We start from the raw sequence: 26,462 nt of genomic DNA on the forward strand, positions 1-26,462 counted from the left end.
AGATCTAGGTCAATTTCCTTTGCTCCAAGCTCTTAGAATCTTGTTTCTTTGTTCTGAAATTATTATTTTAGCTGTGTTTACACATTCCCGAGTGGAATTGATTAGGGTCTGTCCTCACTTGGCTCCAGACTCCATAATACCATGAGCCTGGACATCTGCACCCCTGTCATATCCCACCATGCAGGGCAGCATCTGGAGTAAAGCAGGCACTGAAGACTAACCTCAGGCATGAGTTCAGGGGTGACCAGGTGTCTGATTTTGCACAAAGTGATTTTTGTATATTCTCATTTCATTTTTGTAACCAAACATTTCAACACTAACTTCACCTTATTATTATTATTTCAAAAAGTTAAGTAGTAAGGCTTAGAAAATGTGCTGTATAAAGATGTTTTATTGTTTATATTTTACAGAACAGAGACTGGGGCTTCAAAAACTTCATCTGCTGCCCAGCATCATATGAGGAGCATAGATGAGGTTTAAATCTAGGCCTGTGGGGTTGCACAAGCTGTGTCTTTGTCAGCATACCATGCTGCCTTAAAGCAAATTCATATTTCTCTTTGAAAGTAATATTATTATTTGACTTGAAGGGAACTTGAAATTTACTAGGCTCAATATCATCTGTTTATGAGCTAGAAATTTTAAGACAAAAATATTAAGTGTCTGTATCAATTACAAAGTTACTTGATTGATATCTCTTGACTGCTAGTTTAATGGCTTGAGGAATACTATTAATAGTTTCAAAGTAAATTTCTGATACTTTTGTTAGATTAAAAGGCTGAGAAAATAAGTCTCCCATTATTGAAATTGTAACTTATAATTTTATCATTGAACATACAGTTACACAGATAGATATGGTTCTAAGGCAAACTTGAATGTTAAATTTCTGATACTTTTTTTAGATTAAAAGGCTGAGAAAATAAGTCTCCCATTATTGAAATTGTAACTTATAATTTTATCACTGAACATAGTTACACAGATAGATATGGTTCTAAGGCAAACTTGAATGTTAGAAACAAGTATCAATGGACATGAGTTTGAGCAAACTCTGGGAGACAGTCAGTGAAGGACAGGAAGCCTGGTGTGCGCAGTTCCTGGGGTTGCAAAGAGTCAGACACAACTTAGTGACTGAGCAACAACAGAAATGTCATTCAAAGTTTTATCTAATGTTTGGGATTCACGAGCAACGAAAAAGACTAGAAAACTAAAATATATGTTTTCTATGAATACGCGTGTGATCTTAGTTGTGATGTTTATCTCTAGATTATGTTCCCTAAGGAACAATGGGAGTTGAGTCCATGGATTTCCACTGTTTTACTTGCTTGCTTTTCCTGGTAGGTATCTAAAAGACTGTATGGCATGGGCTGTTACGAGATATCCCTGGGAGATACAATTGGAGTGGGAACTCCAGGAAGCATGAAGAAGATGTTGGAAAGTGTCATGAAAGAAATTCCACCCAGGGCTCTTGCTGTTCACTGTCATGACACCTACGGACAAGCCTTAGCAAATATCCTCACGGCCCTTCAGGTATTCTGTGTGTGTGTGTAAAGGTGTGTATACTTATTTGGCATACAAATGTATTAAGAACTTTAGTGAGATAATATTTATAAATTGCTAAGAATATAACATTTAAACAGTAGTCCACACACAGCACACACTCAGGAAATATTTGTCAATTTGCACATGCTGTTTTGGGCAATGGTGTCTCATTACAGTTCATTTGATTTGGTAAGATCCCTGAATTTGTTCTTTTAAAAAGCATTAATATTCTCAGGGCTATGTCTGTTTCTTTCAGCTCTCACTTGCTCTCGGCCTTCCTGAAAAATGATGGCGTTTTGGGGGGTTCAAAGCACAGAGACAGTAGCACATACTGTTGTAATCATGTAACATATGCTCTTTTGGATAATTTGGTGCTCTGTGGTGAGGAAATATGGTGCTGAAATATAGACTATTTCGTTTAAGATGTTTTCCTGTTGTTGGCAAGCATCCTTTTGAAAGAACCCCTGGTTTTTATCAAGTATATTCTGATCAAAATCAAGAGATTTAGAAAGTTGGAGGATCCAGAATTGCTTATTAAATTCTAATGGCACCTCAGTTCTTTTTAATGTATTAATTGAAAAGAACACATAAATTGCACTTTAAAATATTTATCATTGAATCAGTGTTATTTCTTAAACGTGACTAAAAATAGATTCACTGGACGTTCTTTGAACCTAAGATTTTGACAAGTAAAGATAAGAGTGTCTGAAAGCTTTTTGGTGAGGCTGGAAATCAATGCCTGAAGCTTAATGTCACTGTCCTGCAGTGCGCAGTTGTTTGGCAGAAGTTAAAAAAACCCTGTGAAGATCAAGCCCCACAAGGGCTTATTTGGACTTTGTAACATATGTGCACAAATCCTTATTTATCCTCTGGAAGCAGGCAAGGAACACTGTATTGAATTAGAAGAAAAAATGATATCCCATGGACTTCGGGGCGTGGGAATTTTGACAATTTTCTTTCTCTTTTCCAGTTTCTAAAACAATAGAAAACTAGGCACTGCTTCAGGATTCTGTGTTCAGCTGCAACTGTAACTTATTAAGTGTTCCTCACCAGCAAGTTCCTGGAGAGGTCTGTGTATGTGTGTGTGTGCGTGTGCATGTTTTTCTCTGTGTCTCTCTCATTTCGTATATGGATATATCCTTTTTGAGTTGTATTTTGTTCATGTACCATATTTATTGCATAATGAGTGATACCTTAGTTTGAGGGAATCCAGGGCTACATTGAAAATTCTGGAAACCCAAACACCTAATATTTAAAGTTTATGCCTCTTGAAAAATGCTCCTGTGTGAACTATTGCTGTTGGCCAATTGTGACTGTGACAGTTAGGAAGGCCTATCTGAGGAGTTTAAAATCAGATACAAAGAATGAGAAGAGGGACTTACCTGGTGGTTCACTGGCTAAGACTCCATAGTCCCACTGCAAAGGGTACAGGCTCAATCTCTGGTCTGCGAACTGAGATCTTACATGCTGGGGGTTTTGGCAGAATAGAAAAAAAAAAAAAGAATGAAAAGAAAGTAACCTCAATCAGGGGAGTGTGGGGGGTGGGGGCATCAGTGTGTGGAAAGAATGTTCAAGCAGATGAAACACCACTCGGGCAAAAGGCCTTGGAGAGGAAGATGATGTCCCAGGAGCTCTAATAATGTTATTCAGGGGGAAGCTGAGCTCTATAATATTTGTTGAGTTAGTTGAGCTGCAAAGTCTCCATTTACAAAGAGATGAGAACTCCATTTCTGGAGCATTTGCCCATCCATCCTATAACAGCCATAAGGGGTGTGGGTGTAGAAAGAACGCTTGGCCCAAGCAAGATGGGGAGCAAAGGTCAGAACCTGACCCCCACCAAATACTACATTCTCAGTCAAAAAGGATGAACCAGCAAAACTCCCAGCTCACAGAGGGAGAAGGCGGCAAGCATAGTCATTCTCAAGGCCTTGGCTCTGAGTAAGGGAGAAATCCACAAGCTCCCTTTACACTTCCTAGCTTGTTGGCTTTGATGTGGATTTAGGATTCAAATTCACATTGCCTGCAGAATGTGAAAGACCCGAGCAGATGAGTGGCTGTGGATTAGTAATACCTATAGGTGTCAGGAAGAATATAAATCTTGTCAGAAGGAACATATCTTAAATTTAAGCTGAACTGTTTGGAACCTGTGTGTATGTACGTCTGTGTGTGTCTTTGTGTGTGTATATGCGTGTGTCTATGTCTGTGTGTGTAGGTGTCTATGTATGTATGTGTTTGTGTGTGTATGTGTGTGCGTGTATCTGTGTGTGAATGGATATGTGTGTGTGTGTCAGGGGAAGGGTGGATATTCTGCTTTGCTCTTGTACATGTTAGTAGGGGGCATGTCCTCAAGCACTGGGCATTGTGTGTTTTGTCCCCTTACTGTGTGCACAAGCTCCAAGTATATGTGGGAGGCGAGGGGCGAGGAAAGTGCGCTTGGAGCCTGGCGGGGGCCTCAGCCCGGAACTTGACATGGAGTCAGTGTGTAAGCAGACAGAGGAGAGGGTCAGAGCGGCTTCTGTAAGAAGCACTGTGCAGCCCGAGTGGCCGGTTCAAATGGACTTTTGAGGAAATGGTCAGAAAGCAGAGCCCTGCTGGGGGAGCTCAGCCCTCGAGCTGGAGAGTTTCTGTCTGCTGCTGTCCACTTTCCAACAGTGGCATGCAGTTTGGGAAGCCAGTGACAGCGTGAACTATATACGCTCCTTTCTCTTTGAATCTGCGTGTAGCTGAGACACTGTCAGTATTTTGGGAGGTCTGTGTTCATCTAGACGTGGACTGTCTTTGCAAACCCACGTGTCCTGGTCCCCCAGCAGCACTGAGTAAGACAGAGTCAGCCTGGACCCCTCCCCGTTTCCTGTATCCTGTCTCCTCCCCAGTAAAAGCAGCAGCAACAACAATAACTAGGGTTACCTTGAGTGGAGGAGAAAAAATATGCCTTAGGAGAAAAAGCTGCCAGTGTTTAAATAGAAGGGAAATCAGAGAAAGTTCCACTTCATTATGAAGCAGGCAAACTTTGGCTTCAGGAAGCACTGGCCATACTTCATTCTTTAAAATGGAAATCTTTGAAGTGGCTTCTAGTCAAATTGGTGGTACATGTGGAGTGGATATCATTTGCTTTAATTTAAGGGTTGAGAAACAGTTTACAGTGCTCCAAACTGGAAGTTAAGATGATGGCATGGAGACGTGCAGTGAGTGGAAACTTGGCCACGATGGTCGGAAACAAATGAGAGTTATAAATGGAACATCCCCCCTTGGTCTGGAAAGCACATACTAATCATGTAATAGAGGGATCTTTCTTGGCTTCCCAGGTTTTATTGTATTTTTTATTATTTAAACAGACTTACAGGACTGTACATGCTTGTAGAGGAGTCAAGAATTTATAATTATCAGATATTCTTTAATATAGAGAAATAATTGAGACTATAGATTTGAGTGCGGGATATTTATAACCACCCAAACCCAAAAGAGCAAGAAAATGAGGTGACAAAACGTACTGCATTTCACTAATGGGAGAAACATACATAGCCCAATATACTTGTCTTAACTTTTATGTAAAAAGTGAGTCTCACCCTTCTGCATATTCCCAAGTACCTAAGTAAAACACCAGTGAACAAATTATTTAATCTACTTAAGACTAAACAATTGCACAGTCTCTGTTTTTCCCCACTCAGATGATTTGAGTCTTCATAACTGGGTAAAACAGAGTAAAAACAAATGAGTTCTAATACCACAAATAACAGAACCATATTAATTGGTAGCAAAGATAGTAGAACAGGCAATATTTAGCTTTGCCCTAAAGAAATACAATTTGCCTTTTTTTCTCTTAAACTTAATATACATTTAGCTAATGTGCCTTTCTTCATGATGTTTTCCATATGTTGATTATTCTCTTTTAGAAAAACCAAATCATTTACCTAATGTTTACAATAAAGCATTCTTTTCTTCATATTGACTCTCACTAAACTGCATTTAAATGCTACCAAACAGCAAATATGTCCTCATGTAATTGATTCTTGAGGTTCTCAAAGAAAATTTTTTAGATTCCAAATTCCCTTCTCAGTTCTATACCTATAGAATGTGTGCAATGATTTATATATCCTCAGATTTTGCAAAACTGAGATGAGGTGCAGAGTTTCTAGAACACTGGTCTTGATACCAGTGCATGTGGTGAATACTTCATATTATTACAGTCACTGCAATTAAAACTTCCTACTGCCGATAATTAATAACCATAATAATAACCTTTATTACTCAAAGAGCCAGAGGACAAAGCACTGCCTTACAAATGTATACATTTGTAAATACATGCTTTAGGTATTGTTCATTTATTCAACATCTATTAAAGAGCTAAGTAGAAATCAGTGAGCAAGAAAGAAAATAAAAAGTTGCAAACTGGATGCCCCTACAGAGGTTTTACAAAATACATCATTAATTTATTCAACAAATATTCATTTTATTAGACACCATTTTAGATACTCGATTCAGATATAAAATCTCTGAGCCATCCTACTATGGAGAAAAATGTTTTAGTTTAACTCAGTACCTCCAGAAGCATTTTGAGTAGGAAATAGTTTTTTTTTTGGGGGGGGAGATTTCTTTTGTCTTTTATTTGTTTGCTTTTTGCTACACAATTGTCTTCCTCCAGTATAGTATTATGTTGAAAAATATTTTCAGGTGGAATGAGGTGTAGGTTATCATAAAAAAAATGAATAAATAATAAAGTAATTAGAATCCAGTTAAAAATATTTTATAAAAAGAAGTGGAAAAAATAAATAAAAGCGGTCAACTAACTTTATAAATCAACTATACCTCAATTAAAAAGTACTTTTAAGAACAAAATAAGCAAATAAAAGAGAACAAGGAGTCCAGCAAAAGTTTAGTACAGTTCAGCTTTTGAGTGTGTGTAATCAGGGCTTTGAGCTATAACGTCAGTAAGAAAAGATGAATAAAGTTCCTTTCTATTATTATTATTATTTTTTTTTTGCCAGTGGCTGGATTGCTTGAATCAGTGATGAAAAATAAGGAAACATGAATGATTTTGTTTTGTTTCTCTCCAACATCTTTTTATTAATATAGATATCTCTCTGGTTTTGACTATAGGTCATCAGGTGAGATGGTATGGAATATACCTATGTGTATGTGTGTATATATATATGTATATAATATTCCTATTCTATATCCAGATATTGAAGGGGGCAGTTAGAAAAAACTCCTTCTGAGCTAGGCATTTTAAACTGGAATTCGGGTAATCGATATTTAAAAATAGCATGCGTGAATTTGGTTCTAATATGCTAAACATGAACGCATTTAATCTTTATGTAGTGGGTTGCATTTAGATTATAAGCCTGAAACTCACCAAGAAAGAGTAGATGGCCTAAAAGTCTCTGTCTCTCCCAAGACAGTTAATCCAAGCTGGTCAGGTAAGCAAATGTAAAAATTTATTACTGTTGGTGGGGATTAGGGCCAGGTGTGACTCTTGCTGTCATGTAAGAAATGAAAATTTCAGAACCTTTTTGAGCATCTCTCTAATTCATTCCGTAAATGTCTCATCCAGTTGTTTTAATCTTGTTTTTAATATCTTATTTTCAACCAAGTATTTGTCACATCTTTCTTCAAACAACTGTCTTTAATTTGGAAATCTTGCTGTTTTGCTCTGTTGTTCATAGAAAAACACAATAAGCTTTATAAAAAATATCTTTAATGTTTCTTTTTTCTTAATCTTTCTCTCATGAAAATTTCTACTTACAAGGAAACTTGTATATACACTCTTGCCCATTAATGTAACTTGACACCGATTTTTTTCTCAAAAATATTGGTTTGAAATTCGTCAATTTGGTATTGAACATAAAGTAGTATTATTCTCATGCCTGTCTTTTGGTTTATTGTAATGTTATCAATTAATAGTTATAGGCTCAGCACTAATAACAAAACAAGTGTGCACACACACATACACACACACACACACACACAATTAGAACCACTGATACATATAATAACCAAAATTCAAGAATTCTTTACCTTTATTGTTTGAAAATTTTTCTCATATACTGCCATATATTCTAGTTATAAGCTTGAATAACACATTCTAGTTCTGGGAGTGGTATACACTATTAGCTCACACTGGTTCATTTTTAAAATAATCATTTTAGAATATTAGCATTAATAGTATCTATCAACGTTAGATTGAAGACCGAAAGACAACAGGGGAAGAGGGCCAAGTCGAACATGTGGAATCCCAGACTGGAAGCTACAAAGTTGTTTTCTTTCCCACATATTTATAAATCTCTTCAATGTAGAACAGACTATAAAACAGAAATTATGTCATCAAAAATGACCATTTATAATTATTTTCTGAATTATTTTAGAATGCTTATTTAACCAAAAACATATTAACTGCTGTTAATAAATCACGCTTATTAATCATGTTAATAAATCATGTCATCCTGTTCGTGACGCCAGTTGTCTCGCTGTATCTCACTGTGCACACTGTTCGTTGAACGCGGGGTAGACGAGGTGCCAGCTCAGAGGCTGGAAGATGAGCAGAGCCATAGGAATGCAGACAGGTTTATTCTCTGCTGGCCGGCACAGCAGCCATAGCAATATTCTTTCGTGGCTGCCGCAGCAACCCCAGCAGCAGACGTGCTGTATTCTCTTCTCGCGTGGCTGACCGCACGGACACAGCCGTGACACAGCAGTAATACGCCACCACTTTCTAGGTGGAGCTCACATGCATGCGTGCTGCACACAGCCCGTGACCAAGCCAGTACCTCCTGACGTGCATGTGCAGTGCTAGATTATAAATGATCCCAGCTGTTACACAGTCATTATTTATGAAATGAGAGGAGAGCCTGAACACACCACCTTGGCCAATTTGCTCTCTCCCTGCAAATACCTTCTGTGTGATAGTCTGTCTGCTATTAGGAATGAGAAAAGCAAAACAAAAAAAAAGGAATGAGAGATAAAAATGCAGGATAAAATACCATCCTATTTATTATTTTTTCATATATCAAAAAATGTGGGAACCATGGCAAATTGCTTAGGAAATGAGTCAGATTATTGTTACATAATTTACATTTGCTATTTTCACCTAGGTTACATCGGTAAATTATCCTGACTTAAAAATCAGCAAGAATTATAAGAACTGTAATAATTAGGATATGGTTATATATTTCTTTTGAAAGACTTCAAATTAAATAAAACTATTTTTGTAGTAATTGTTTTTTCCACCTTTATTGAGATATCATTGACATACATTGCTGCATAAGTTTAAGGTATCCGGCATAACAGTTTTACTTAAATATGTTGTGAGATGATTATAGCAATGCACTTGGTTAGCATCCATCATCGCATATAAAAAGTAAAAGCAAAAAAGGAAAAAAAATTGCTTGTTATGAGAATTTTTAGGATTTACTCTAGCACCTTTCAGATATATCGTACAGCAGTGGTAACTATAGTCATATCTACATTTCAGCCCTAGTAATTATTTACCTTACGCCTGGAAGGTGCTACATTTTTACTACCTTCCTCAAAGTTTTTTTCTCCCCACACTGACTCTGACCTGTTTTTCTCTCAGTTTGGTGGGGTTTTTGTTTGTTTTGGTTTCTTTGGTTTTTAGATTCCACCGTGAGAACATACACGCCTCTATGTGACTCACTTTAGTTGGCGTAATGCCATCAAGGTCTGCCTACATTTTGCAAATGGCAGGGTTTCATAGTTTTATTTGTGAGTGAATTATTATTCCAATATAAATATATGTAATATTATATGTATATTATATATATACACACTATACTGTACATTTTATATTATATCACATATTAATATATAAAATAATTAGGTCATTTTATATATAAATAAATACTTTAAATTATTTAAATAAATACTTGGAGAAAGTGAAGTCACTCAGTCGTGTCTGACTCTTTGCCACCCCATGGGATTTTCCAGGCAAGTGTACTGGAGTGGGGTGCCATTGCCTTCTCTGACAGAATATGTACTAAATTATAATTCTTATATATAGTTCATAAATATAATTAATTTAATATTTTACTTAATTTTATTATATTTTTATATTTTGTATATTATATCCAGTATATTTAACATATATAATATACAAATAATATATTAATAATATGTAAATGTATAGTATGCATATATGCTATGTTATATATATTGAATACATATAATATAATTTATATAATGTTTATATATTGCATGCTAAGTTGCTTCAGTCTTGTCTGACTCTTTGTGGCCTTGTGGACTATAGCCTGCCAGTGTCCTCTGTCTATGTAATTCTCCAGGCGAGGATACTGGAGTGGGTTGCCATGCACTCCTCCAGGGGATCTTCCTGACCCAGGAATTGAACCCATGTCCCATGTCTCTTTGTCTCCTGAATTAGTAGGCAGGTTCTTAACCACTAGCTCCAATATTTATATATTATGTAGTATATATAATATATTTATATAAGTATAAATGTATTTCTATATTGAATATTATATAATATCTCTATATTGCATAGTATATAATCCAGAAGTGTATCATGTAAAATATATAACTATATAATATTTCATTGTGTATATTTATATATATATAGCTCAACTTTTAAACTTTTTCATCCATCAGTGGACACTTAGTTTCCATGCTTTGACTATTGATAATAATACTGCAGTGAACTTGGAGGTGCAAATATCTTTTCAACTTACATTTTTATTTCTTTTGGACGTTTTCAGATGTAGAATCCCCTGATCACGCAGTAGCCCTATTTTAAACTTTTTGAGGATTCCCCATACTTTTTTGTGTAGTATCTGTACCAGTTTATAAATCTACCAGTAGTGCACAAGGGTTCCTTTTTCTCCACATCCTCACCAGCATTTGCTATCTCTTCTTTTTTGCTGATTAGCACTCTAAAATGTTTAAGGTGATAACTCAAACTGATTTTTATTTCCCTAATGACCATTGATTTTGAACATCTTTTCATTTAGTTTCTCGGTCATTCATTTGTGTCCGACTCTTAGACCTCATGGACTGCAGTGCAGCAGGTTGCCCTGTCCTTTGCCACTGCCCAGAGCTTGCTCAAACTCATGTCCATTGAGTTGGTGATACCATCCAAACAGCTCATCCTCTGTCATCCCCTTCTTCTCCTGCCTTCAATCTTTCTCAGTGAGTCGGCTCTTCACATCAGGTGGCCAAAGTATTGGAGCTTCAGCTTCAGCATCAGTCCTTCTAATGAATATTCAGGGTAGATTTTCTTTAGGATTGATTGGTTTGATATCCTTTATGTCCAAGGGGCTCTGAAGAGTCTTCTCCAACACCGCAGTTTGAAAGCATCATTTCTTCGGCACTCAGTCTTCTTTATGGTCCAACTCTCACATCCATACGTGACTACTGGAAAAACCATGGCTTTGACTAGACAAACCTCTGTAGACAAAGTAATGTCTCTGCTTTTTAATATGCTGTCTAGACTTGTCATCGCAGAAGGCAATGGCACCCCACTCCAGTACTCTTGCCTGGAAAATCCTATTAATGGAGGACCCTGGTGGGCTGCAGTCCATGGGGTCGCTAAGAGTCGGACACGACTGAGTGACTTCACTTTCACTTTTCACTTTCATGCATTGGAGAAGGAAATGGCAACCCACTCTAGTGTTCTTGCCTGGAGAATCCCAGGGATGGGGGAGCCTGGTGGGCTGCCATCTATGGGGTTGCACAGAGTCGGACACGACTGAAGTGACTCAGCAGCAGCAGCAGGCTTGTCATTATATTTCTTACAAGGAGGAAGCATCTTTTTAATTTCATGGCTGCAGTCACTGTCCCCATTTACTATTCACATATCTTCTTTGGATAAATGTCTATTCAGATCTTTTGCCCATTTTTAAAATGGGAGTATTTGGAATTTTTACTATTGAGTTCGATGAGTTTTTCAGTTATACATATATATGTATATGTATTCACACCTATATTGTATATATATATGTGTGTGTGTGTGTGTGTGTGTATTCTTTTTCAAGTAGTTTCCTTTCTATACAGTAAGTGCTTGTTGTTTATCTATTTTATGTATACTAATGTGTATGTGCTAATCTCCAACTCCCATTTATCCCTCCCCTGTCCTTTCCCCTTTGGTAACCATTACTTTGTTTTTTCTATGTCCATGAGTCTGTTTCTGTTTTGTAAATAAGTTCATTTGCATCATTTTTTAGATTCCACATGTAAGTGTTATAATGTAATATTTTTCTTTCTGATTTGCTTCACTTAGTATGGTAATCTCTATGTACATCTATGGTATTGCAAATGGCATTGTTTCACTCTTTTTATGGCTGAGTTACATTCCATTGTATATATGTACCACATCTTCTTTATCCATGCTTCTGTAGATGGACACTTGGGTGGCTTCCATGTCTTAGCTAATGTAAGCATTGCTGCTGTGTACACTGGGGTGTGTGTTTAATTTTGTTATTTGGATTTAGGTGTCATATTCAAAAAAGTCAATGTCAAGAAGCATTTTTTCCTATGTTTTCTTCTGGAAATTTCATATTTTCAGATCTTATATTTAAATCTTTAATCCATTTCAAGTTAGTTTTTTTGAGCGATGTAAGACAGGGACCTTCTTTAATTCGATTACCTGTGAATATCCATTGTCCCAGTGCCATTTATTCAAAAGATTGCCCTTTCTCCACTGAGTCTTCTTGGGTTGTTTGTTAAATATTGGTTGAACTTATATAGTTGGTTTATTTGGGGACTTTTTTGAAAATTAATTTATTTTTTATCGAAGGATAAATGCTTTACAGAATTTTGCTGTTTTCTGTCAAACCTCAACATGAATCAGCCATAGGTATACATATATCCCCTCCCTTTTGAAACTCCCTCCTATCTCCCTCCCCTAACCCAACCCTCTAGGTTGATCCAGAGCCCTTGTTTCAGTTTCCTGAGCCACACTGCAAATTCCTGAATCTCGATTCTGTTCCATTGATCTATTAGTCTTTTTTTTTTGTCAGTACGATACTGTTTACTAGGCATTCATACTATAACTTAAAATCAGGAAATATGATACCCTCTGTTTTGTTCTTCTTTCAAAGGATTGCTTTTCCTTTTTTGTTTCCATGTAAATTTTAGGACTTTTTTCCACTTCTATAAAAAATGTCATGGGAAACTTAATAGGAATTGCATTGAATTTATAGATAGCTTTTGGTAGTATTGTTATTTTAACAGTATTAATTCTTCAATCTATGAACATGGGAAACCTTTCCATTTATGTATCTAAGAAATCTTTAGATTTCTTGAATCAATGTCTTGTAGTTTTCAGAGTAAAGATCTTTCACCTCCTTGTTAAGTTTATTCCTAATTATTTTTTGGTGAATGTTATTGTAAAATGGATGATGTTCTTTATTTACTTTTCAGATAATTTGTTTTTAGTGTATAGAAATGTTTCTGATTTTCTGCACATTAATTTTGTATCCTTCAACTTTAATAAATTTATTAATTACATTTAACTGGGCTTCCCACATGGTGCTAGTGATAGAGAACACATCTGCCAATGCAGGAGACATAAGAGATGTGAGTTTGATCCCTGGATTGGGAAGATCTCCTGGAGAAGGGTATGGCAAACCACTCCAGTATTCTTGCCTGTAGAATCCCATGGACAGAGGAGCCTGGCAGGCTAAAATCTATAAGGTTGCATAGTGTCAGACATGACTGAAGTGACTGAGCACACACAATTACATTTAGCAGATTTTTAGTGGAGTCTTTAGGATTTTCAATATGTAAAATCATATCACTGGCAAATAGAGATGGTTTTATTTCTTACCTTCCAATTCTGATGTCTTTTCTTTTCCTTACCTGATTACTTTGGCAAGGACTTCCAGTACTATGTTGAATAAAAGTGGCAAGGATGAGGCTATGGATTAATTCCCTGCCTGGATATTGTAAGGGAAACCTCCCTACCCAGTAATAGCTCTGCTCTGTGGAATATCTGCATTGCCTGCCTGCTTCTCAGCTCCAGTCTTGCTAGGCTAAGCAACTTCTAAGTGTTCTCACTAGCCCTTCTCATCAGGTGGGCCCTAGGGTCACACTCTGAAGCTTGTTGGACTGTAACTCAGCTACCTTGTCTGGGGATGGGCAAATCAGGTCCTTTTGTTGTTGTTGTTCCGTCACTAAGTCATGTCCAACTCTTTGTGACCCCGTGGACTGTAGGATGCCAGGCTTTTCTGTCCTCCACCATCTCCCAAAGTTTGCTCAAATTCATCCATTAAATCAATAATGCCATCTAACCATCTCATCCTCTGTCATCCCACTTGTCCTCCCACCCTCAATCTTTCCCAGCTTTGGGACTTTTCCAGTGAGTTGGCTCATTGCATCAGGTAGCCAAAGAATTGGAACTTCAGCTTCAGCATCAGTCCTTTCAGTGAATATTCAGGGTTGATTTCCTGAATATTGACCGGTTTGACTGGTTTGATCTCCTTGCAGTCTAAGGAACTCTGAAGGCTCTTCTCCAGCACAATTCAAAAGCATCTGTTCTTTTGTGCTCAGCCTTATTTATGGACCAACTCTCACATCCGTACATGGCTACTGGAACCCTTAGAACCACCAAAACTCCTTGCTTGAGGATCTGACTCAGGAAGACCTACATCTGTCCTTTTCCCTGGTAAGATTGCAACAGGAACTTGGTTCCACAATTCAGCAAAATTGATGGCTGGTACTACTACTTAGATTCTGCAGGTAGGAACTCAAGCTGCCAAGACCCAAGTGCTATTGTTGCAAGCATCACCCACCCTCTTTTCTCTGTCAAGGTCAGATTCCCAGTGAAGGATTTCTGAAGATTCTCCTGAAATCTCTGTGGAGCAAGGTCAGAACAGAGGTTCCTACAAAGTGATCCACAGCACTGAATGGAGACTGGATGTTTCCCTGGGCTCTCTTTCCCACTGGAAGTGTCGTAGGCTCAGGGGGTACCTCTTGGCATAATGCTGCTCCAGCCTGGGGGACAGGCAAGGTGGTCAGTATGTAGCCACTTTTCTTACTATTGATGAGGTCTCTTTTCGTGTGGGTGGTGCAAAGGTGCTCAGCCTTTTCCTTGTGTTCTAGAATTCTCATAACTGTCTTGTCCATGAATAGTTGTTAGCTGTTTTTGAAAGGGGGGACAAAGTCAGGAATGACCTATGGTATCATTATGATGACATCACTCCTATTGGCTTTTAGTAGTTAGGAAATTGTATTGATTTTCAAATATTTGGAAAATATAAATTAGTACAAAGGAAAATGAATTACTTATAATCCTACCTCAGAGGGAGTATTAGTATTAGCTGTCAAAATAGGTCATTTTCATTTATATATGTATGAATATATATATATGTGTGTGTGTGTGTGTGTGTACATATATATAATGTCTACGTGTATTTTATGGGCTTCCCAAGTGGTGCTCGTGGCAAAGAACCTGACTGCCAATGGAGGAGATGCAGGAATGTGATTTTGATCCCTGTATTGGGACGATCCCTTGGAGGAGAGCATGGCAACCCACTCCAGTATTCTTGCCTAGAGAATCCCATGAACAGAGGAGCCTGGTGGGCTATGGTCCATAGGATCACAAAGTGTTGGACTCAACTGAAGCGACTTAGCACGCATGCATGTATATCATATTTTATCGCAGTATGCTTTATTATTTATTTATTATTATTTTATTCAATTGAAGGTTTGTGATAATCCTTTGTTGAGCAAGTCCATTGGCACCATTTTTTCAACAGTTTTATATTTTAATGAAGGTATATACATGATCTTTTTTTAGACATAGTGCTATTGCGTTTGTAATAGCAACAGTACAGTGTAAATATTGTTTTTATGTGTATTAGGAAACCAAAACACTTGTGTGACTTGTTTCATTGCAATGTTTACTTTTTGTGGTGGTCTGGAACCTGCAGGATCTCTGAGGTCTGCCTCTTTTGTGTATGTGTGTGTGCGTGCGTGTGTGCATGTATATACAGAAAATGAAAGAATGATTGATAGCATGTTGAACTACGTAAATCTGCGCTTTATGATTCCTATAACTCCCTCCCTTACATGTAGGCAGTTGGATATATAAGAATTGATTTGCGGAGAGAAGTCTATGCTAAAAATATGGATTTAGAAGTAGCAGTATTTGTTGTTATTTAGTCACTAAGGTAGCAGAATTTTGGTGGTGGTTTAGTCTCTAAGTCATGTCCGACTCTTGTGACCCCATGGACAGTAGCCTGCCAGGCTCCTCTGTCCATGGGATTCTCCAGGCAAGAATACTGGAGTGGGTTGCATTTCCTTCTCCAGGGGATGTTCCCGAAACAGGGATCGAGCCTGGGTCTCCTGCATTGCAGGTGGATTCTTTACTGGCTGAGCTGAGGGAAGCCCATATATAGAATTCAATTCCAAGGGATTCTTGAGATGATAGAGAGGAAGGAAAGAGCACCGTATATTTAATGACTAAGAGACAGAGAAAAGTAGATATTTAGGAGACAGAATAGTGACTCATGAGATGGGAGGAAACCAAGACTGTCTTGAGTGTGAGGCTCCTAAGGAAGAAGTCTGTCAAAAAAAGGAGGTGGCCCTCAGTGTAAGACGCTGGGTAAAGGAAAATGAAGACCAACAGTGATAATACTGTTTTCACTTTATGGCTTCTGGCTGCAGAATTTTGCTGAGAAGGAGCTTGAGTTCTTCAAAACTTTAGTACTTACATAACTTGATTACTCGGGGAAGGCGATAGCACCCCACTCCAGTACTCTTGCCTGGAAAATCCCATGGATGGAGGAGCCTGGTGGGCTGCAGTCCATGGGGTCGCTGAGGGTCGGACACAACTTGAGCGACTTCACTTTCACTTTTCACTTTCCTGCATTGGAGAAGGAAATGGCAACCCACTCCAGTGTTCTTGCCTGGAGAATCCCAGGGACAGGGGAGCCTGGTGGGCTGCCATCTATGGGGTCGCACAGAGTCAGACACAACTGAAGCGACTTAGCAGCAGCAGCAGCAACCTGATTACTGTCTTCTCTTTGACTTCATTTCTTATAATCAAATCTTTCACCCAACTGTACTATATTTTCATTCATGGGGCAAGATGAGAATCTATATTTTATATAAACACACTACTGTCACTTTATTGCATAACCTACTAGTTCCTCAGAGATACAAAATATTCAGCTATGACACATACTGTCTTGCTATATTCTTGAGTGGATCTCTAGAGTTTCTATGCTGTGACATTAGCTGATATTTTTTGAACTTTTAAACTATGTTTTACATGCATTATTTTATTTTGTCCTTGTAACAATCTTATAAATTAATTTCTTATACCTATAATTTTTTACATGAGGGAACTGTGGCTTTCCAAAGCTAGATTAGTTGCCCAAAGTCCTTTATCTGAAAGGTAGTAAAAGTCAATCCAATTTATTTTACCTCTTCCTATCTCTTTGATCATTTATTTTGTATAAGTACCATGGATTGGGGGCAGGAGGAGAAGGGGACGACAGAGGATGAGATGGCTGGATGGCATCACTGACTCGATGGACGTGAGTCTGAGTGAACTCCAGGAGTTGGTGATGGACAGGGAGGCCTGGCGTGCTGCGATTCATGGGGTCGAGAAGAGTCAGACACGACTGAGTGACTGGACTGGACTGAACTGAACAGAACATACTTTTAATTAATATGACTTTATATTAGATTTCAAATCTAGTGTATTTGAATGTACAAATGTACAAATCTAATGTACAAATCTAATAGTATTGCATGACCCTTTTATGAGTCTTATTATGAAAGTGAAAGTGAAGTCGACCTGTCGTGTCTGACTCTTTTCGACCCCATGGACTGTAGCCTCCTCTGTCCATAGGACTCTCCAGGCAAGAATACTGGCGCGGGTTGCCATTTCCTTCTCCAGGGGATCTTCCCGAACCAGGGATCGAACCTGGGTCTCCTGCATTGCAGGCAGACGCTTTACCCTCCGAGCCACCAGGGAAGCCCCTGAGTCTTATTATCAACCCTGTTAAATTATTTTATGTATTTATTTTATGTAATTGAATTTTAACTGAATTTGGCCCAAATTTCATCCCCCAAATATCTATTTTATTAAATATCTAGACTAATTTAGAGAGGATTGGTTTAAGAATATCATCTCCCCATTCAAGAAATTGGCAAGTTTTTCCTTTTGTTCATGTTTTGGTTTGTATAAAAATGAAATTTAGCGTTTTTTTTTTTTTTTTTTTTAAATGTAGAAGGCCTACGAATTTTGGGTTCCTCCTTGGTTGAGAATCATTGTAATATTCTCTACTGTTTTTCTTCCTGATTTTGAATTGCTTCTTCCTGTGTTCTATCACTCTCTCTTCCTCCCTTCATTCAGAAATTATCACTCTCACATTAATGGTATAGTGGTGAGCTAAAGTGGTATAACTGCCTTCCAGAAATTAATATAAACCTCACCAAGATTCATTAATTAATTAATAAATAAACCTCATCAAATTTCACAGTAGATTCTTATATTTAGTTGTGTTTGAAATGTTTAAATATATTCATATTAAATATGTGAATACCTTGAGCAATTTCTTTGGGAAAAAAGTTTTCTTGCAGGATATGGAAAATATGTTTATGACATCAATTTCCTGAGGTAAAAAAACGTTGAGGTTTGAATAGGATGCTTTGAGAATTAGATTATTTTACTTTGATCTCATAATAACAACAGATAACTAAATAAAGCTCACATTTCTTAGTAAAACATTTGCAGTTCAGTAAACATTCTTAAAGGAAACATTCGCTTCAGTAACCAAAACCCACTGTTTTCATTGAAGGCCCAAATTAAAAGAATACTGTTTCTATTCTGTAAGGAAAGAAAAATCTTATTTATTTTTCTATGTAGACATTTTGGAACATTTCCCCTTGAAATTACACAAGACTTTATAGATAACAGACCTGAGAGCAAAAAGAATCAGGATCCACATGAGCTGCAAGAAGACCAACAGTGTTATCCATAACAAATCTACTAAAAAAGCATTAAAAACAGGGGGAATTCTTTTGATTGCTAAGACAATGTCAATAAATAGATAAAGGCAATTTTCTGAAGTTTATCCTACTGTATTATTGCCTTTTCACTTAAAAATAGACATTAAGCTCCTTGATGACTAATAAGACTCCTCCATGTATCTGAAATCATGTAAATTTAGAGAAAATTGTGATTTAGAAATGTTCCTGGGTTATGCAATGTGGTTATCGCCTTTAGTAAAAACCATGCTATCTTACTATAGAATCAGGGAACAAGAAATACGTTCCTGTCTGAAATTCCAGGTGAGTGATTCCATGCGTGGTCTAGCTGGGAAGACATACCAAATTTATAAGTGAAAATGAAACCACTTTTTCCTTAAGGAAATTTTTTGTGGTATAGAATGGAGGCAGAAGAAGAAAAGTCTCTCTTGGCCATTTGGCTTGAAATATACATTGGAAGAGGACGTTAGTAAGGAAATTTCTTATGGCAACTATGTGTGTTTTTTTATCCTTCAATCTTGATGCACAAAGTTATATAAATAGGTATAAAAGCATTGATTACCTTCTTATAAAAAATCCTGCCTCACTATGGCTTTTCAAAAAGTGCCGACTTGATTATCAAAGTGAGTTCATATTCTGGCATGACAAAAATAGGCTGGAACTAAGTTGAAAATAGCCCAAGAAATAGGGCCAGTCCCTCCAGCCTACACAGACAGACCTGTATGCTCTGAGGTCTTAGATCTTGTTTATATATTGTGTCTCACTTATTTCACCCTTGCAAGCATTTTAGAAACTGGATCTGTTTTTAAGGGAGGAAATAGTGGTGGTGGGATTAGGTCATGGTAAATTGGTAAAGAGAATTTGGGGCTTCTTATTAATTTAGGACTCAATAGAGACAGTGGTCTTTAGTAATAGAGGAATTCTGGATTAAATGAGCAGGTATTGGAGATTAAAATGAATTTTGTTGAATTCTGTTGAGTTAAAGTAAATAAAAGCAGTAGAGTAGATCTATCTACAAAGTAGATACCTTCTACAAGGAGTAGCATATATCTACAAAGTATCTTTGCAGTTATCTTTCTGTGCACTGAAGCAGTGCTTTCTTTTCTTCAGTTTAGAAAGAAAATCATTAAATGTCTACAAATGAGTTTCTACATTGTACTGACCTGCTATGCAAATACAAAAGGCAAAGAAAAGAGCATTGATATCAAAGACAGAGAGTAAGAATAAGATTACATGAGGATCACTTGTGGTTATAGAAATGAAAAAGTTAAGACGAGAGTGGTAGGGGACTTATAATTTCATATTCCATGAAAATTGTTCAGGAAATTTATTCAGCCTGCTCAGATTTTATGAGGACTCCATGTTTCAAATACACCACACCCCATACTTTCAGACATATGTTAGAATGTAAACGTATCTGCAGCACCAATATACAAACATGATGTAAAGAAAACGGTGCCATTCTATACGTTTCATAAGTGTGATTAAGGACAACAGGATTGACCAATTTTTTTTAGCAGATAGTACAGTGACTGACGGTAAAGGCCCTCATAGAGAATGTGGACAGTCTGGTAAAGAGCTTTTCTGTTGTACGGGAAGTGATCCCTATGTAAAGTCCAAGCCAGGCGAAGACTGGCTTGACGTTGCTAAGACAACGTCAGTTTATAAAGGCAATGTCAATAAATAGATAAAGTCCAAGTTAGGCGAAGGTGGCTTTTACATCCACAACTTTGGTGTCCTCGGGTCTAAGACGGGAGCATTGACTGAATGATCTCTGAAATTCCTTGTTTTTGTTATTTAGTTGCTGAGTCATGTCCGACTCTGCGATGTAACCTGCCAGGCTCCTCTGTCCATGGGATTTCCAAGGCAAGAACACTGGAGTGGGTTACCATTTCCTTCCCCAGGGGATCTTCCTGACCTAGGGATCGAAATCCCTTGACTGACTGTCAAAAGCATGTAAAGTTATGCATAGTTCCATCCATTAATAGAAGATAAGGAACCAAAGGAGACAAATGATAAAACATGAGGGCATTTCAAATTCATGGTCTTCCAAAATTGTATATTTAGGTAGAGATTAGAGGAAGATTTCTCCCTTGACATGTTGAATTTCTCTATTTACCATTAAAAGGATTTAAGTGGGATAAAATTGTCTTTCAATCAGTATAGTCCTGTGAGACAATAGCCTACATCAGAATTAGTTTAGGAGGGTGACATCATCAAGATGGTCATGTAGTCATTCCTGGCTTTCCTCACAGGAAGGACAGCCAACAACCTCATAGGCAAGACACCTCTGAGAGAATCCTAGAACAGGAGGTAAAGCTAAAGCCCTGGGTGCTCCCCACACCCCCCGTTATCACAGAGGCCATGACAGATTGCATTAGAAGGGTTAGAAGAACAAATGCACACCACATTGCCCCTCCCAGGTCCATGCAGCCCCATGCAGAGGGGTCTCCTCCGAGCCTATGATACTTCCAGTGGGGAAAGAGCCCAGGGGACATCAAACTCCCCTGCAACATTGTGGGAGTCCCTGCTCCTACTTTGCCCCAAAGGGATCACAAGGGAATCCAAGGGCTCAAACACTAGAAATTCTGTTGTGACAAAGAAGGAGGGAGAGGCTTTCAACAACCAGTGGTCAGTTTTTGACAGACCAAGTTCTTTCCTACAGAGTCTGCATAGCAATCTCAAATCACTTATTTGCTCTAATGCAAGACCCATGTTGGTGTCACAGTCTGCTGAGAGAACTAACTTGAGTCCAGATTTGCCTAACTTGGGCAAATGCCCCCAAATGAAGTTTGAAACCTTGAAGATGGGTTTGCCTTACCTAGGCAGAAGTACTCAATCATAGCCCCACCCATTACTGATCTTGGCTCCTGACCATCCACACCCACCAGAAAGCATATTTGGGAAAATTTGGGAGTTGTCTGAAGTGGCCCTCCTACCTGGAGCTTGGTCCCAGGCCAAGCTCCTGACAGGAGGGATTGGTGAGACCACCTGGAAACTGGGAAACCCAGCAATCCTCCAGCCGAGAGGTGGCAGGCAGGGCTGATCACCTTCAGAGCAAAGCCAATGGCCTTATTCGGACAGGGAACTTGAGACACTGGTCAAATGCACAGATACCAATGTAAGGAATCAAGGGTTGTAAAAAGTCAGGAAAGTACGGCACCACCAAAGAAAAGTAATAAAACTCCAATAACTGACCTTAAAGAAATAGAGATCTATGAAACGTCAGGCAAGTTCAGAATAATCCTCTTAAAGTACTTCAGTTAACGGAAGAACATACAACTACACAGAATTAAGAAAAAACAAAGAAGAAAATTAGAAGTTCAACAAAGTAATAGAAAGCATCAGAACAAAGAATCAAACAGAAATCTGAGAGCTGAAGAATACAGTAACTGAACTGAAGTCGTCGACAGAGAGAATTGCATACTCAACCACGCGGAAGAGTCAGTGACCTGGAATACAGTATGCGTGAAAGTATCCAGTCAGAAGTGCAAGAAGACAAAAGAATGGAATGAAGCATGCCTGGGGGATTTATGGGCCACAATGAAAATAAATAATCTTTACAATACGGGAATTTCAGAAGGAGAAGAAAAAGAGGACATAAAATATATTTAAAGAAACAATGGCTGAAAACTTCTAAAACCTTAGGAGAGAAATAAATATCCAGATCCAAGAGGCCCAAAGGAGCTCGAATAACTGACCGAAATAGGACGACACCAAGATATTGATATGTTATAATCAAGTTGTCAAGGTTAAAGAAAGAGAAGGAAGTTTAAAAGCAGCAAACGATCCTGTATCTAAACTGGACTGGCTATTCGTTTCTTATATGATATTATACAAGTTTCTATACCATTCCCCCAAATCATTCCAACCTCTCCCTCTCCCACAGAGTCCCAAAGAACCAATACAATATTGTAAAGTAATTAGCCTCCAATTAAAATCAATAAATTTAAATTAAAAAAAATAAAAGCAGCAAAAGAAAAGAGAGACATTACAGATAAAGGAATTCCCACAGGGCTGAAATCAGTGGATTCCTCAACAGAAACTTTTCAGGCCAGGAGAGACAATGGGCTGAAGCATTCAAAATATTAAAGAAATAGAAGCTGTCAAGCAAGAATGCTATCCATAGTGAAACTGTCCTTCAGAAATGGAGGGATAAAGACTTTCTCAGAACAATAGCTGGTGGAATTCATCATTGTTAGCCCTGCCTTATAAGAAATGTAAAGTGAGTTCTTTGAGTGGAAATAAAAGGATACTAATTAGTATCATGAAAACATAAGAAAGGAGTGTATCAATCACGGGTAATGGAAAATATGTCATCAGAGTTGGATTCTGTAACGTGGTAATAGGGATACCTAATTCGCTTACAACGCCACTTTAAAACATAATAAAAATAAACACCAGTACAATAATCTGTTATTAGTTACACAATATAAAAAAAATGTAAATTGTAACATTAACCTAAAATATGAGGGGGAGAAGTGTAAAACTTAGACATTTTATTGTGATTAAGATGTTGTTACTTTAAAACAGAGGGTTATGGTTTTATTCTTTTTTGTGTAAGCTCCATGATAACCTCAAGGCAAAACCTGTACTTATACAAAAGAACATATAAAAAAAGTTAAAGCATTCTGATACCACAAGACATCAAAATACAAGAAAGACAAAGGGGCAAGGAAAAAAGGAACAAGACAAGCAGACACAATTAACTGCAAATTATCAATGGTCACCACTGAGAGCTGCCCCGGGCTCAAGACATTCCGTGGGGGCTGAAGACGCACACAGTGGCTGGGGGCTCAGCCAAGCCACTCAGCCTGAGATTCTCGTTGCGGCCGGGTGGGTTTGTATGGACAGGCTTGTCCATCTGTAACTTCATTAAGTGCTTCTTTAGTGCTTCCCCTTGCAGAACCTTATAAGAATTCAGCTGGCAAAGCAGACTTGTGGTTTGCAGAGTCCTACTGCCTGCATCATTAAGGCCGATTGGGAAGAAGGGATATGAGTTTGGAACTGAGGGGCAAGAACTTAGGGTTTGGAACTAAGGGCAAGCATTTAATAACTTGTTCGAGCAAACCGCTAAGAAATAGGGTGTTAAAAAATGCTGCCTCAGATCTGTTTTGCCGCCAGTGTTTATGTGATTTTCGTAGGGTGCACGCATGCTAAGTTGCTTCAGTCGTGTCCGACTCTTTGCAACCCTATAAACCATAGCCTGCCAGTCTCCTCTGTCGGTGGGATTCTCAGGCAAGAATACCGGAGGAGATTGCTGTGCCTTCCTCCAGGGGATCTTCCAGACACACATCGAACCCATGTCTCTTATTGGAAGGTGGATTCTTTACCACTGATTTTGTAAATCATGCGAAATCATATATAAGATTCACAGGTATACCTTGCCATCTGAATCTACTGCATTCATGTCCTAAGTTTGGATAGTAGGAGTCTGGATGGTGAATAGGGTTTTCTACATCTATTTTATTCCCGAGTTTTGGAGAGCAAGAGTGCAAGTTCAGATAATGATGAATATAGTTTTATAGTTTCCTACAAATTTAGCAGTGTCTGTTTGCTTACTGAGTTTATATAAGATGGAGTTGAATACTGAGGTGTACCTGCGTTTTATTCCAGGTACAGATTCAGTAATAGCAAAAGTTTACTGAAAGTTTTCCTTGAACATTTGCTTTATGTAGACAGGTAAACACATATATGTATATAACATATTCCACATATCATAGCACTAGACCATTTTAAAATATTTGATTTGATTAAAGCAAAATAAAATTTGATATTTCTTTGGACTTGTTAAAATGGGGCCCTTTCTACATTTCTGAATTGCCTAATGTTTTTGAGGATTGATCTTATGGCACACATGTGTATTCATCATAGGACACTGGGTTATCAGTAGTACTTTAAGTATCAATAGTTATTGATCTTCTACCCAAGATTTCTTCCTTTCATTATCTTTTTCTGTTTTTATAGTTCACACTTATCTTTTGCTTCCTGTTGTGCTTTACCCTTAAAGATGCCTTTTATTATTGATCCAGAAGTTTGTTTAGGTTATATTAGGGAACACATAGGGATCTTTAGCACCAGAGAAAGCTTGTGTGTTAGTGTCCCAGATGAGCTTCCTGTCCATCTGTTTCCTCATTTCCCTCCGTGTGATATTGAGAACCATGGTGTTTAGAATGGCCAGAGAAGGGTAGATTTATTTTAAGGCTTTTTGCTGTCTTGTTTCTAGTAGCAGAGTTGGTATCGTTAAGGCAGCTCTGGTATGTGGTCTTAGAATTGGGTAGACACAGGTTCCGATCTCTGCCATGTATTATTCATATGATCTTGGGTAAGTTACTTCATTTCTCCTAAATTTTTTGTAATAGGGCTGTTAATATTTACCTCACTGGCCTATTTGCATTCATGGGATACATACATAAAACATTTGGCATATGTTTTCCTCTTTTGCATTTCCTAGTAGTAGAAAGGTCTTCCCAGGTGGTGTGGTGGTAAAGAATCTGCCTGCCAATGCAAGAGATGTGTTTGATCCCTGAATTGGGAAGATCCCCTGGAACAGGAAATGACAACCTGTTCTAGCATTCTTTCCTGGAAAATTCCATTGACAGAGGATCCTGATAGGCTATAGTCCATGGGGTTGCAAAGAATCAGACACAACTGAGCTATGGTACACAAATTTATTAATAATTACTTTAAACATAAATGGATTAAAATTTTCGGTCAAAAGACACACATCTTTCTAAAAGAAAGATGCTGGTAATAGGAGAAATTAGATATAGTAACTGGATGTGGTTGATATGAAAACTCTCTGTTTCATGGTCACATTTTTTTTTTTAGCAAATATAAAACCTCCCTGAAATAAAAAGTTTAATACAAGGAGATTCATTATGAGAATGCAAGAGAAGCTAAAATGTGGGAAAGAGGGAAGGATATTGGCCATTCATGTATCTGATAAAGCAATAGTATACTGACTATATACAGAAATCATACTAATCTGTGAAAAAAATAAAGAATAGTGAACAAAAGAAGAGACCTTTCACAAAAAGTGGCACACTGATGGCCATTAATCCATGAAAAGATACTCATCTTCATCAGAGAAATGTCAACTAAAGATACCACTACATAAGATAGCACTACATAACCACAGGAAATTACCAAGTCACTGGTAGAAAGTGAAATGAATGGAACTCTCACGTGATGCTGTGAGAGTTTCAACTGGTACCACCATTTTGGAACATGTGCACATTTCAGAGCACAGAAATTCCATAACTAAATATACATCAACAGAAATGCATGCACATATTCATCAAAAGAAATGTTTTGTTGTTGTTGTTCAGTCACTAAGCCGTGTCTGACTCTTTGCGACCCCCCGGACTGCAGCACACCACTCTCCTCTGTCCCCTACTATCTCTCAGAGTTTGCTCAAATTCATGTCTATGGAGCTGGTTATGCTGTCTAACCATCTTATCCTGTGCCATCCCCTTCTCTTTTTGCCTTCAGTCTTCTCCAGCATCAGGAATGTTCATCATACCACTATTTGTAATGGCCACAAATTGGAAGCAACTCAAATGTGCATCAGTAAGAGAATTTATGCAGAGATTGTGGTATCTACATCTATCATTTATGAAAAATAGCAAAACACTGCTATAGGCGGCATTGTTAAATTTTAAGAAAAGTTGAACAAGAGAAGTCAGACTTGGTAAAGTATATATTGAGTGATTATATTTATATAACATTCAAAAACATGCAGACCAATCCATAGTCAGAGATGTTAAGATGAGAATGATATAAAGTAGGGGCATGAGAGGGGTGTCCTGTGCTTGAAGTATTCTCTTTTCTGATGTGGGTGGTGTTTCCACTTTGTGAGGTCATTCATTTGTGCTCTGCTCTGTTATGAATGTTATACTTAAAGTGTATCCTTTAAAAACAAGCAAACAAACATAAACCAGCAGGAAAATGGTCAAAGG

General features: G+C 37.8%; 1 protein-coding gene across 2 annotated transcripts in view; it reads left to right on the plus strand.

Annotated features, from left to right (window-relative positions):
* The window catches only part of HMGCLL1 (3-hydroxy-3-methylglutaryl-CoA lyase like 1), a 200,019-nt gene that overhangs the window by 132,788 nt on the left and 40,769 nt on the right, over positions 1-26,462 (plus strand). For both annotated transcript variants that reach the window (XM_086370614.1, XM_086370613.1), the window contains one exon: positions 1,336-1,524. In XM_086370614.1, coding sequence (XP_086226740.1) covers positions 1,336-1,524 — 189 coding nt within the window. The remainder of the gene's footprint in view (positions 1-1,335; positions 1,525-26,462) is intronic.

The sequence above is a fragment of the Bos grunniens genome, chromosome 23 (genome assembly GCF_055505025.1).
Source record: "Bos grunniens cultivar Pamir isolate PY7600 chromosome 23, Bosgru_T2T1.0, whole genome shotgun sequence".
Taxonomy (NCBI): Eukaryota; Metazoa; Chordata; class Mammalia; order Artiodactyla; family Bovidae; genus Bos; species Bos grunniens.